This window comes from Drosophila simulans, chromosome X (genome assembly GCF_016746395.2).
Source record: "Drosophila simulans strain w501 chromosome X, Prin_Dsim_3.1, whole genome shotgun sequence".
NCBI lineage: Eukaryota > Metazoa > Arthropoda > Insecta > Diptera > Drosophilidae > Drosophila > Drosophila simulans.
In genome coordinates this window covers 5,257,594-5,270,121 of record NC_052525.2, presented here as the reverse complement: position 1 = coordinate 5,270,121, position 12,528 = coordinate 5,257,594, and the positions used below count along the sequence as shown (strand labels likewise).

Here is a 12,528-nt window from a genome sequence, read left to right as displayed (position 1 = left end):
ATTTATTTATTTATATATATATATATACATATAATGCAAATAAATTCAATTGTTTTTTCCTTAACATTTAGTTAAACGTAAGATCGAATCATATTTTATGCCGTACAACCGAACAGAAAAGTGAGCAGAAAGAAATATTTATTAAATGTTTCAACTAAGTTGTATAATTATAAGTGAGAGTTTACATAATGGAATTATGTATCTGTATCTAAGCAAGAACAAAACACTGACAACATTTCGGGCGAGCGCGTCGATGAAAAACGAGTTGGGAATTCGAGTAACGTTAAAATATTCAGACAGAAACTTAACGCACAAGAACAAACAAGATCAACACCAAAGCAGCAGCTAAATCCCATGAAATATACAAAACTTAATGAACCGAAACAAAAACATGAACAACTTATATACTCGTAAGTATATAGACAATTTCAATAACTGATAAATATATATATATATATATAAATATATATATACAAAGTGAAAAGCAAAGGTAAAAGGCAAAGGCAAAAAGCAAAATTTACATGCATTTCAAATACATTTCCCATAACCGCATCAACTAAACCAGAAATCAAGTAAAGTAACAATTACAAACGAATTAAAGTGGATAAAACGATTCGCGATTCGACGAATGCGAATGAATATTATAAATTATAAATTACAAATTATGGATGTGCGAACGCAAATGCTCAGCAACAAGAAACAAGAACAACAAATTCAAACAAAAATTGTAAGCCATTTTTTAATCATTGTCGCATTTAAGAAACGATAACAAAAAACGAACACAAAATTCAAGCGCGATTCATTTTGTTCAACAACACTCAACAAATACTCATGCCACACAAGCCAACACACACATTCACCATATTCACCACATTCACACTGACATTCACTCGACACTGAGTTCATTGCATAACGAATACAAATTGAAATACAAACATTGAGTAAAAATTTGATGGTAAACGAAGTAACGATGACATACAAGTAATTTTAAATTGAATAAAAATTAGTATTAAATATGTACAACAAATTTCCAGGTTGTTTTATTTAGGGGCAACAGTTAAAAGCAGATTAAATCGAACTTTTTCCACAGACAAAGTTTCCCATTTAACTTACAACTAAGTAACTACTGACTAAAGTCCATCAAAAGGCTGGACTAGCCACATTCAGGTTGACCTGGAAGCTGGCCCAGCGGTAGTCGCGGCTATCCGCATCGCGCACCAGACACATCAACGGCGACTGCTTGCGGTTGCCCTTGGGTTTTGGGAGCTCCTCGATGAGCTGCTGCAGGCCGGTGGGTGTCACATAGCCCACTGCACAGACGAGTGCCTCCGTGAAGCTGAAGCCGGCCGTGCTCACGTAGCCGAAGACTTGGCGACTGCACTGGCGACGCACACTGTCCCGTAGCTCCGCCGGATCGGTGGGCAGCCACAGGCGGCACATCTCCTGCAGCTGGCCACGCACGAGATGAGCCGTGTTCGCTGGCCGTATGTGGACACGTTTGGTGGCAGTCTCCTGAAGGCGCCGCTTCTCGCGCACCCTCCTCGATCGCAATCGCTTCAACTTCAGCCTGTGACTCTGGCGTAGCTCCTTGCGCAACTGTTCATTCAGGTCCGGCTGCGTTGGCTCCACGTGAACGGGGGCCTGGTCATTGTGCTTTAGCTGTCGCCAGCGCTGCTTGTGATCCGCCGCCGTGGGCAGGCAAATCAGGGCGTTGTCCTTCACATGGCCACGGGATAGCAATTGAAGTTGAATCTGGATGATGGCGTCGTCGGGCAGAGTTTGTGGCAGTGGGCTACGATGTCGAATACTCTCGACAATCTCCTCCAGCTGCTGGCGATGCCGCAGCACATAGAACGATAATCCCTCGCTCGCAGGACTGAGAGATGCGCGCCAGTCGCGCACTAGATGCCTCCAGGGAGCAGTAAACGGACTGACCACGGCCAACTTTCGGTAATTGGTGCGCTTATTAGGCGGCATACGGAAATACCGGGCACGGAGCTCATCCGCCGAAGCAGCAGCTCTTTGAACTCCTAAACAGATGCAAAGATGGGATAGAATATAGAATACGCCAGAGTATAAAACTCTTACCCGCTAATGTATCTGGCAGATGAACCTCGGCGCCCGCCTCTCTAGCCACCGTATCCAGTTCCCTCAGTCCGCCGGGCCTGGCGCCCCACATGGTGAGTGTGAGCCAGAGGGTCATGCCGTATCCCGCCGGTGCAATCACATCCCAGCCGCAGCCGTAGGCCAATCTCTTGTATCGCGGGTCCTGAGATCCTGGTCTTTGAATAAGTATCACGGGAAGCGCCTGCATTTGCTGTTCGAAGGCACATGGAGCTCCTGGCACAACGGCATGTTTTTCTCGCAGCTGGTCGTATTTGTGCGTGGACATAATGCCCTTGGCTAGCCGGTCTCTCGCCTCCTTGCTCCACAGAGGACTCTCCGGCAGACTCTTTGGCTGATTCATGAGAAGATTGCCGGCGGATGATGGTGGCTGTTCCACTTTGCCGACTGCTTTCGTGCGCTTCTTGGGCCGCTGCAGACGCGGATCCACCACAAGGTGGCCCATCACTAGATTGGAGAGTAGTTCGGCGGGCGAGCTCAGCTGCAAGGCTGCCTGGCAGTAGATGGCTTGATCCTGGAGCTCCTCTTCTTGATGCGGACGTAAGCTGGCAAGAAGAACTTTTTGGGCTCTAGGCCCGGTCAAGCGGAAACGATTGAACTCCCGCTGCAGCAGTACCAAGTGGAGAGTGCCGTCGGAATTGGAGTAGCTAGGCTGTGGATCGAATGCTTTTGTTTTTGTCCAGAAGCGCAGGGGCTTCTGTTCAGGCATCTTCTTCGAGTTTGTCTTGCCAGGCGATGTTTTCTTGGACAACTCCACTGGCTCAATCTTATCCACATCCATCTTTTCCCCAGCCACAGCCTCGTTTAAAGGCAGCTTTTGTTGCTTTGTGGATTTCAGCTGGAAAACGCTTATAAGCTGATTTAGAACGGCTTGAGCACCACTGGGATGCAGCCACAGCCAGAGCGTATGATCCGCCTGTTCCTCATCCTCCTCCTCCCGCCGTGGCCGCCACATAAAACTGGCCCGCTGCAGGGCTCCATACGGATAGTGGCCATCCTCAAATATCTCGATGCTGCCCTCACGTCGTCCGCTTAGAAAAGTCCGTGCCGTGATCCCCAGGCCACACTGCGGACTGGTTAGCCGGGCGAATCCCTCGCGTAGCATGTCCAAGGGTCCCCGCAGCTCCACGCAACCGTAGAACGAGATGTCCTGCAGCAGGCAGTGCTCGGCGCTGGCACGATAGCAAGCGCGGTACGTCTTGTCACAGCTGGCGTAGGGCAACCGGTGGCCCCAGCGGTCAACCATGTGGAATCGCTTCGCGTGCCAGATGTGCGTCTCCAGCCAGACGTGCCGCCTCTGCCGGCGCACGTACTCACGCATCAGGTTCTTGGGTCGCCGGCGGTACTTCCTCGATGGCCGTTTCCCATTCACCGGCTGGTTGCCGCCCTTGCCCATCTGGGACTTGTGCGCCTGGCGGTACTTGCGCGGCAGTCGCTTAGGGTGGTGCGACATGGCGCGGCGGCGCATGTGCTTGGGCAGCGTCTGGAAGATTAGCTTGCTGCTCCGCTGCGTCGTCTCCTGGCAGTCGGCCACCAAATTGCGAATCTCCTGCAGCGCCCCGGCCGCATAATGGTACGTGGTCACGTGCGACGGCAGTGTGACCCGGCCGCCCACCGCAGCGTCGTACTCCACCTTCTGTGTGCTCATCGGGGACTAACTAATTTGGAAGGATCCAATTCATCCAAAAATCAAAACAAATCGGCGGCACGTGTGGCGGTTTCTTGTGAAACGATCTGGCAGCACTGCTCGATTTCTCTGAACTCCCTGCACTCATCGCTGTTGTCGCACCTATCGAATTTCGAGTGGCCTATCGATAGCGCCCACTATCGGCGACCACTAACACCAACAACGTTTCAGAATTTGCTTGCGTTTTGTTTCGTCGTCGAATTCAAGATACAATATTCCGTGTATTTTGTGTTGTTTTCTCTCAGATAGCTAAAAACAAATAGAAATGGTGAGTGCAGGCTGTTTATTGCGGCGCTGTTTATTGTTTACGATCGTGCGCTATTCGGCGCCTTTGGAAGCCAGCACTCAAGTTTCCCTCATTGTTTTCCTTTCTTCCCCCCCTCTCTCTCCCCGCAGGCAGCTTACACCGAGGATCAGTTGGCTGGTGAGTCGAATCGCTCGAGGAGCAGGCGGGGTCAAGTACCAGAAGTCAAAAGTCGGCCAAATCGCATATATATATACATATATATATGATATATGTGTATAGTATTGATATGTGCGCTGGCACCTAGCGCCCTCTCCCTCCCACTCCCACACGGCAGTGGAATGTAAGAAAGCGATGGCACGTACATTTGTGTGCATGAATCATTGATAAAGCAAATACGCTGGAAGGCAGGCGGCAGCCATACGAATACGATCGTGACTCACCCAAAAAAACAGCGAGAAAGTCCCAAAACCGAAGCACTGCGATACCCTGTCCTATATGCTTTCATTAGGAGCAGCTGTAGGCCAAGTTTCGCGTCATGACATCGAAAGACATCCGAGATCAAGCTGACAACACATATCGAAACTGTGCCAGTTGTGGGCTTTGATCAGCGGATTGTGTTCGGCCAAGGAATAGCTTCATAGAATAGCGACACACAGCTGCGTACCAAGTTTCACATCAATATCTCTTGATACATCCGAGTTCCTTCGGTTATCCGAAGCCCAAACCAAGTTAAATGATAATATGCATAGCAAGCAAACATGCTTATGAGCTTCAGCTAGTTAGTATCTGCCAACAAGCAGTCTAAAGCCAGTGTAAACCAAGTTTGTAGGTCATTATGACAGCAGTTATTGGAAGACATAGAAACTGGTCGTTTGAACATAGCTTTTGAATCATAACCAACACCTCGGTATGAGTACAAAAAAAACCACTGTTTAAGCGAAAGGAAGTGAGCGATAAGATATAGATAACAGAGCGGTCTAATGGGATAATCACCCGGTTTTCTGACTCGCCGGCTGCTCGTTTCAAATAAAACTGCAATTGCAGTTGCAACAACCGAATAGCCACGCGATAAGAAGTCAGACAAAAAAACCAGCTTCCATTTACGGAACATCACCTTCTCTCTGAGTCGAAATGCAACACGATTTCGATTCCATGGCGAATCAAATCGCATCGAATCTTTACGCAATCCCCTGTTTTAACCTAATCAAAGTCAATGGTCTCTGATAATTCAGTCGTGCTGGATTCGTGACACTCTGACGTCAGCGTTCAACCGCATATGCGTATGTACGAGCCATATACCATATTTATTTTCCCACTCCAACTTACCTTGTTGCAATCTTTAGCCAGCCGTCGACGTTTTGTCATTGCCTAAAATGGACAAAAATGTGCTGGATTCGTTTGTTTTTATTGCCATTTTTGGATCTCGTATTCGCATGATAACCGAACATCCCAGCAAGTCATCGAATGGTGAACACTCTAGTATTCAGATCTTTGGAGGATTTGAAAACAAAATATCAGCTAAATATTTAGCCCAACCCAGTGTTCTATTTACTCACGTAGACCACAGAACTTCTGCAGCTGGGGAACTTACACCATCACTCGCTTAAATCCAACTGCACGCGAAATGGACTTGCGATGTCACTCATCGAAACGAAAAACTTCGAAGCAAGCATTTCCCTCAAACTTCGGGTTTCTGGGTTGTTTATTTTACTTGCAAGCCGGCACTTCCCGGTAGAGAAGCGAAGTTTGCCCGCGGCGTGAGGGTATCCCATGGCCAAGGAAGGCGGAGTGGCGGCGGGCATCGGAGCCGATCCGATCCGCTCCGCTTCGATCCGATGGCCAGCCAAATCCGGGCAGGCGGAGTTTCAGGCAGTCAGTAGCTGGCAAAACGGTCATCGGAGTGGTTCAATATGTATTACTACACGGCGCACGTGAAGCAAACCTTTACCACACTGGAAGGTGATCCATTTAGCCATTTAGTGGGTGGTAGGAAGCTATAGGTTCCCCATTCCCATACGTTTATATGTATTAATGTAGGTATATGTATTATATCCCTGATCGATGGGTTCTTGTAAGTTGTGACGACAGAATTCAAGATTTGTAAAGCATCTGCCAACAACCACGAACTTTCCATTCCATTCGCAGAATTCCAGGAGGCCTTCAACCTGTTCGACAACCGCGGAGATGGCAAGATTCAGCTGAGCCAGGTGGGCGAGTGCCTGAGGGCCCTGGGCCAGAACCCCACCGAGTCGGACGTGAAGAAGTGCACCCACCAGCTGAAGCCAGATGAGCGCATCTCGTTCGAGGTGTTCCTGCCCATCTACCAGGCGATCTCCAAGGCCCGCTCGGGCGACACGGCCGATGACTTCATCGAAGGACTGCGTCACTTCGACAAGGACGCCAGCGGGTACATCTCCTCCGCCGAGCTGCGCCACCTGCTGACCACGCTGGGCGAGAAGCTCACCGACGAGGAGGTCGAACAGCTGCTGGCCAACATGGAGGACCAGCAGGGCAACATCAACTACGAGGAGTTCGTGCGCATGGTCATGAGCGGTTAGGATCAGACCGATTCTAGCTGTCCAACTGTCCAGCAACACGACAATAGAAGCAACGCTATATCCAACACAATACAACAGCAACACTAAACACACCTGCCAAGCTACATAGATAGATGAGCCGTTCATTCCGCCAGAAGTTCCAACTCCGTGATTCCAACTTAGCCATTCTTCCCCCGGCATAAAAGCATTCAAAACCAAGGACAACGACCAAGGATATCGAGATATAACAAATACAGGGGAAAGTGCTTAACAAGCAGCTAAAAACTGATAACTAAAACTACGAGATTGGAGCTATTCCCACTTCCAAAATTAACCAACGATGTAGACATAGATTCATGATTAACCATAACTAATCACCGCGTCTGTGAATGTGCGTATTATTCTAAAATTGACACTAGAAGGTTAATCAGTAATTATCACCTAGTGCAGTCGTTCTTTTGTACCAATCACACTCGATACATTTATATATATATATAAATTACCATACTATACTTCAATGGAAGAAAGCGAGAGTATCACGAAAAAGTATTTCTAAATTAAAGCTGATATGCGTCGGTGGCGTGTGTCCGTATTTAAATGCGCATTTTGAAGTTTTACATGTTTATTTTTTTTAAATAATTTAATATTTGTATTTAATAAATAAAATGAGATCCAATGAATGTGTAGGTCTTTTAACAAAAGAAACGTACTTAAACTATTAAACCAATTGAAACCTTAGCCCTTGTTTTTATTTCTCGTTGACGGCGGAAGGCAATCAAATAAATGGCTGCTCCAAATTATGAGTCATTTAAATTTTTGAAACACTTAGGAAATTTAACTGAAATTAAGTAAATTGTTTTTGGTATTTTTTACGAGTTCTTGTGCTCTGAGCTTTCAGACTTTTTAAACTGATTATTAAGTGATCACCACTGCAAAGCACATTTATTACAAAACAATATTATGTAGTTAAGCTCCTAATAAATTAAATAAGCTTACTACAGACGATTGTTTATCTAAAGTTAAACTTATTTAAATTTAGTATTCTCTCGACTTAAATACCGCGCTTATTTTCGCCAGTCTGGCAGCCCTGCTCGCTCGGACAAAATTGTTTTGTATACTTTAATTAATTGGCTGCATTCCTTAATTATTCGCCGCCTACTTAGTGGCTATTGACCAAGTGGCCTGCTAATCCGAGGGAGGATGCCCCGGAACACGGAGGCGGGCGCCGGAAATGCGAGTATCGGCGGATCCGGCGGTGTAGGCGGTGCCCCCGAGCCCAGTTCTCCGGTTCAGAAGGTTTGGAAGCCGGAATGTGAGTGGAGGAGCACCTCATTGCCACCCACAAGCTTATGATATGACTAACCATCCCCTTACCCATTTACCCGCCCCCGTATAGTGTACAAACTGCAGCTGGAGGCACCGGCTCCATGTCCACTGCGCTGCCAGCGAACACTGCCCCTTCCGCCGGCGAAAAGCACGGCTGAGGCCGTGGAGGCCAACAACTTGGCGGGCAGGCTATACGGCTCCGAGTACCATGGCCTGATGGGCCACCTGGAGGCGGAGCAGCTGCTGGCCAATGCCCGCGACGGCAGCTACTTTGTCCGCCGGAGCCCCCAATCCGATGGCTACTACACGCTGAGCCTGCGCTTCAACAAGCGACCCAAGCACTACAAGCTGCTCTATAAGCCCGGCGTGGGACACTATCTGCGCGGCCAGGACAAGCGCTTCGACACGGTGCACGACATGGTCGCCGACGGGCTGATCAACTTCCACATGCAGCTCCACGCCAGTCCCATCATCCAGCAGATTAACCAGCAAACCAAGAACTGCTACCAGCAAAGCCCCTACATGACCTTAAATGGCCGGAAACTTAGGGCTCTGTCCAATGAGCTGGGCAAGGCCGCCGCCAAGGAATCCAAGGAATCGCCAGCCGAGGAGAAGGAGCAGAAGCAGGAGGAGCCACCGCCTCCTGCCGTGGATCCCATGCCGCTGGTCTACGAGAAGCCGCATCACTTCAAGGTGTGTGTTCAGGGTTAAGAAGCCAACTATATCAAAGCATCTAATGGAAGATTCTGATCCAAACAGGTGCACACGTTTAAGGGGCTTAACTGGTGCGAGTTCTGCGCCAACTTCTTGTGGGGATTCACCGCCCAGGGTGTCAAGTGTGAGGCGTGCGGCTTTGTGGCGCACAGCAAGTGCTCCGAACTGGTGCCGCCCAAGTGTGTGCCGGACCTGAAGCGCATACGCGGCGTATTTGGCACGGATCTGACCACCATGGTGCAGCTGGAGCCCCACCACCAGATACCCTTCGTGGTGCGCCGCTGCGTGGAGGAGGTGGAGGCCCGGGGCATGCTGCAGGAGGGTATCTACCGGGTCTCCGGCTTCGCCGATGAGATCGAGGCACTCAAGCTCGCCCTGGATCGCGAGGGCGAGAAGACGGACATGTCGGAGACGGCGTACGGCAATGTGAATGTGATCGCCGGCACCCTGAAGCTCTACCTGCGCCTGCTGCCCGTGCCGCTCATCACATTCCAGGCGTATCCCAGCTTCATGGCAGCAGGACGTGAGTTATGACCATACCCTGGCTATGCTGCACCTCATTCCATGCCATTCTCATCCATCTATTTATTTTTATCTGTTGCAGGCACCGGCAAGCAGACGGAGCAGCGCCAGCTTATGGCGGAGGCAGTGCGTCGCCTGCCGCCCGCCCACCACAGCTGTCTGCAGTACATGCTAGAGCATCTGAAACGGTGAGTGTGGCTGCCAGCATGGTCAATGTGATCTTAAGCAAACTAAAACCTTCTGCCCACAGGGTGGCCTCCCACTACGCCGTGAACAAGATGAACGAGCACAACCTGGCCACCGTGTTTGCGCCGACCCTGATTGCCACGCCCCAGCACATGACCAACCTGACGGAGGAGATCTTCATGCTCTCCTCGCTCATCACCCACTGCAAGACTATATTCGCCACATCCTGAGCACGAGCTACCCATACCATGCTGCCCATGCCAAGCCAATAACTTTATCTCCAATTAGAGGAGCACGGCCAAGCGAAGCACGTCGGTCCGTGTCTCTTTCGAAGCGAATCCTTAACTTTGGCACGTGCGCACCTGCGCATGGCGATTCCAACCAAAAAACTTAGCCTAAGATCAAATTCGATGGTTTTTATACAAACATTTATATGCAAACAAACAAATCAACCAGTAGAAAAATTTAGCGATTTTTCGATATATTTTTGCGCCAATTAAATATGCGTCACAATAAAGGATATTTATTATACATATACAAATACAAATTCAAATATATACATATACATGTGTACTAACTCGGCGAACTTAGTTCAGCAGCAGCAGCATCACCACCACCAGCACCACCACTCGGTGCACCACATACACCACCACAATGCTGCGCACGTGCGCATGGCGATTCCAACCAAAAAACTTAGCCTAGGATCTAAATCGATGGTTTTTATACAAACATTAATATGCAAGCAATCAAATCAACCAGTAGAATTTACGAATTTAGCGATTTTTGGATATAAATATGCGTCACAATAAAGAAGGATATTTATTATACATTCAAATTCATATACATACATATGCATATGTGTACTAACTCGGCGAACTTAGTTACAGCAGCAGCATCACCACCACCAGCACCACCTCTCGGTGCACCACCACTCGGTGCCCCACATACACCACCACAATGCTGCGCACGTGCGCATTGCGATTCCAACCAAAAAACTTAGCCTAGGATCAAATTCGATGGTTTTTTTATATGCAAGCAATCAAATCAACCAGTAGAAGATTTGAATTTAGCGATTTTTGGATATAAATATGCGTCACAATAAAGAAGGACATTTATTATACATATACAAATACAAATTCATATACACACATATGCATATGTGTACTAACTCGGCCAACTTAGTCGCTCGCTCGTTATTTTTACCGTTCGCCCGTTATTTTTTAAACGGGGCAGGCGTGTAATTCGCTGTAGCCCATTTTCCTAACGATTGGAGGAACCGAGTTTTCTTGTAAGCGAAAGGCACTAGCCAGAATCACTTTCGTTTCGAGTTCGCAGAGACCGGTCGACTTTACTAATTGTGCTCCTGAATAAAAAAAAAAAAGAATATTTTTCCGAATAACTTTTTCTGATTTTCGTGCGTTTTTTTGTGAGAAAAGTTGCATTTGGCTGCCAATTCGACTTTACTGATTGTGCTCCTAAATATCATTCGGAATATTTTTTCCGATTTGATTTTTTTTTGTGACAAAAAGAAAAGTTGCATTGTGGTGCCAATTCGTTGCGGACGCACAAAGTTGTCGTGAATTGAATTCGTTTTCGGTTTTTATTTCGGTTTGATCAAAGCGAAGAAAATGGCAAACGATTCGGAACGTAACGATGACCGGGAGAATGACCAGAACAACAACAACAAGAAGAAGAACGGAATTTTGAAGCCGCAGGGCAAGAAGACCGACAAGATTGAGAAGAAGATGAAGGAGATCAAGGAGCAGAAGCCCCACTTCAACGAGATGACTGGCAGCTTGAATAACCTTCTGACTCCAGTGACATCCAGGACCATGACCAAGAACACGTGAGTGCGGCCATTTTAGCTCCTAACCTTGAAATTTTTTTTTTTTTTTTTTTTGACACACACATGCACACTTGCGCACATAACTTGCACACATACACATGCACGGCATACACACATGCACACATACACAAGTTGACATTTATTCGTATTGGCATGACTTGACATTTTTTTTTTTTTTCCCCCGAACCACGTAGAAACTCCGAGAATCCGAATAATTCGGAAGAAGAGGACGACGCTAATGCTGATGCCCATGTCACCGCCATGGACGAGGACCAAGATGGCACTGCTACTGGCGGAGATGTTGCTGGAGTTCCAGATGCTGCTGCTGCTAATGGTCAAGATTTGGCTGCAGTTTCCGATGATGGTGCTGCTACTGGCGGAGATGGTGCTCCAGTTGATGGTGCCGCTACTGGCGGAGATGGTGCTCCAATTGCTGTTGCTGCCACTGATGGAGATGGTGCTCCAATTGCTGTTGCTGCCTTTGATGCAGATGGTGCTCCAATTGCTGTTTATGCCACTGGTGGAGATGGTGCTCCAATTGCTGTTGCCGCCACTGGCGGAGATGATGCTCCAATTGCTGTTGCTGCCACTGGTGGAGATGGTGCTCCAATTGATGTTGCCGCTTCTGGCGGAGATGATGCTCCAATTGATGTTGCCGCTACTGGCGGAGATGTAGCTGCAGTTGCCGGAGCTGGTGCTGCTATTGGTGGAGATGTTGCTGCAGTTGCCGGAGCTGGTGCTGCTACTGCTACTGGTGATGATGATGAACGTCCTTGCACCTCCGCTGCTGCCTTACGTAATCAGATGGATGCACAAATCTATACGGAGACCTTGTCATTCGTGCAACAGCAGGATGGCTCGCACGAGGTGTACGCCACTTGCGACCTGGTCACCGATGAGCAACAGATGGCGCCCATGCGCGAGATCAGCGTTGCCGATGGCGAGCTCGTCATCTTAGCCGGCGATGACGGGGTGTACCACCGTCCCAATGACGCCGTGCTCCTCGAGGCCGACGATAATCGTATCTTCGTGGTTGGTGCTATGGAGGCTAATGTTCGATACGTCCACGCCCAGCCCGTTCCAGAGGAGGATATCATTGACGTGGACCAGCCCACACCGACCAAGGATTAGGGCGCTTAGAGCGCCAGGCCAAATGTGCCAAATATATATCATTAATGTACATTCCTATTGATTTAATTAAATAAATATGCAAGGCATTTAGTAATTTTAAAATTTATTTTATGAAAATATAAAATAAATATATTAATAAATATAAAATATAAATATATTAAATATATTAAATATATTAAATTTAGTATTTAATACTAGATGTAAACAA

General features: G+C 47.9%; 4 protein-coding genes across 5 annotated transcripts; 3 read left to right on the top strand and 1 right to left on the bottom strand.

Moving 5' to 3' along the window:
- Positions 1-1,009: 1,009 nt before the first annotated feature.
- LOC6739990 (ribonucleases P/MRP protein subunit POP1) lies at positions 1,010-3,917 on the bottom strand. The gene is made up of 2 exons (XM_039297923.2): positions 2,089-3,917; positions 1,010-2,030 (listed from the first exon to the last, which is right to left on the bottom strand). The coding sequence occupies exons 1-2, from the start codon at positions 3,770-3,772 to the stop codon at positions 1,141-1,143; spliced, it is 2,574 nt and encodes an 857-aa protein (XP_039153857.1). The 5' UTR covers positions 3,773-3,917; the 3' UTR covers positions 1,010-1,140.
- A 24-nt stretch (positions 3,918-3,941) lies between these two features.
- On the top strand, positions 3,942-7,333 carry LOC6725175 (myosin-2 essential light chain). 2 transcript variants are annotated; one of them, XM_002106163.4, is made up of 3 exons: positions 3,942-4,079; positions 4,208-4,235; positions 6,204-7,333. In XM_002106163.4, the coding sequence occupies exons 1-3, from the start codon at positions 4,077-4,079 to the stop codon at positions 6,614-6,616; spliced, it is 444 nt and encodes a 147-aa protein (XP_002106199.1). In that variant the 5' UTR covers positions 3,942-4,076; the 3' UTR covers positions 6,617-7,333. The 2 variants fall into 2 exon arrangements, with proteins under 2 accessions (XP_002106199.1, XP_016038192.1); XM_016172965.3 differs by lacking the exons at positions 3,942-4,079; positions 4,208-4,235 and adding an exon at positions 5,877-6,017.
- A 163-nt stretch (positions 7,334-7,496) lies between these two features.
- On the top strand, positions 7,497-9,900 carry LOC6725174 (N-chimaerin). Its single transcript, XM_016172966.3, has 5 exons — positions 7,497-7,907; positions 7,992-8,614; positions 8,681-9,158; positions 9,240-9,345; positions 9,408-9,900. The coding sequence occupies exons 1-5, from the start codon at positions 7,796-7,798 to the stop codon at positions 9,571-9,573; spliced, it is 1,485 nt and encodes a 494-aa protein (XP_016038191.1). The 5' UTR covers positions 7,497-7,795; the 3' UTR covers positions 9,574-9,900.
- Positions 9,901-10,662: 762 nt separating this feature from the next.
- Positions 10,663-12,414, top strand: LOC6739989 (circumsporozoite protein). Its single transcript, XM_039297924.2, has 2 exons — positions 10,663-11,189; positions 11,384-12,414. Exons 1-2 carry the CDS (start codon positions 10,972-10,974, stop codon positions 12,318-12,320), a joined length of 1,155 nt encoding a protein of 384 aa, XP_039153858.1. The 5' UTR covers positions 10,663-10,971; the 3' UTR covers positions 12,321-12,414.
- The last annotated feature ends 114 nt before the right edge of the window (positions 12,415-12,528 follow it).

Coding starts and splice junctions, on each gene's coding strand:
- LOC6739989 (XM_039297924.2), top strand. CDS start 10,972: ATGGCAAACGATTCGGAACGTAACGATGACCGGGAGAATGACCAGAAC. Junction 11,190..11,383: donor AGGACCATGACCAAGAACAC/GTGAGTGCGGCC, acceptor CGAACCACGTAG/AAACTCCGAGAATCCGAATA.
- LOC6739990 (XM_039297923.2), bottom strand. CDS start 3,772: ATGAGCACACAGAAGGTGGAGTACGACGCTGCGGTGGGCGGCCGGGTC. Junction 2,031..2,088: donor TCTGCCAGATACATTAGCGG/GTAAGAGTTTTA, acceptor GCATCTGTTTAG/GAGTTCAAAGAGCTGCTGCT.
- LOC6725174 (XM_016172966.3), top strand. CDS start 7,796: ATGCCCCGGAACACGGAGGCGGGCGCCGGAAATGCGAGTATCGGCGGA. Junction 7,908..7,991: donor GAAGGTTTGGAAGCCGGAAT/GTGAGTGGAGGA, acceptor GCCCCCGTATAG/TGTACAAACTGCAGCTGGAG. Junction 9,346..9,407: donor ATGCTAGAGCATCTGAAACG/GTGAGTGTGGCT, acceptor TTCTGCCCACAG/GGTGGCCTCCCACTACGCCG.
- LOC6725175 (XM_016172965.3), top strand. CDS start 5,969: ATGTATTACTACACGGCGCACGTGAAGCAAACCTTTACCACACTGGAA. Junction 6,018..6,203: donor AACCTTTACCACACTGGAAG/GTGATCCATTTA, acceptor TTCCATTCGCAG/AATTCCAGGAGGCCTTCAAC.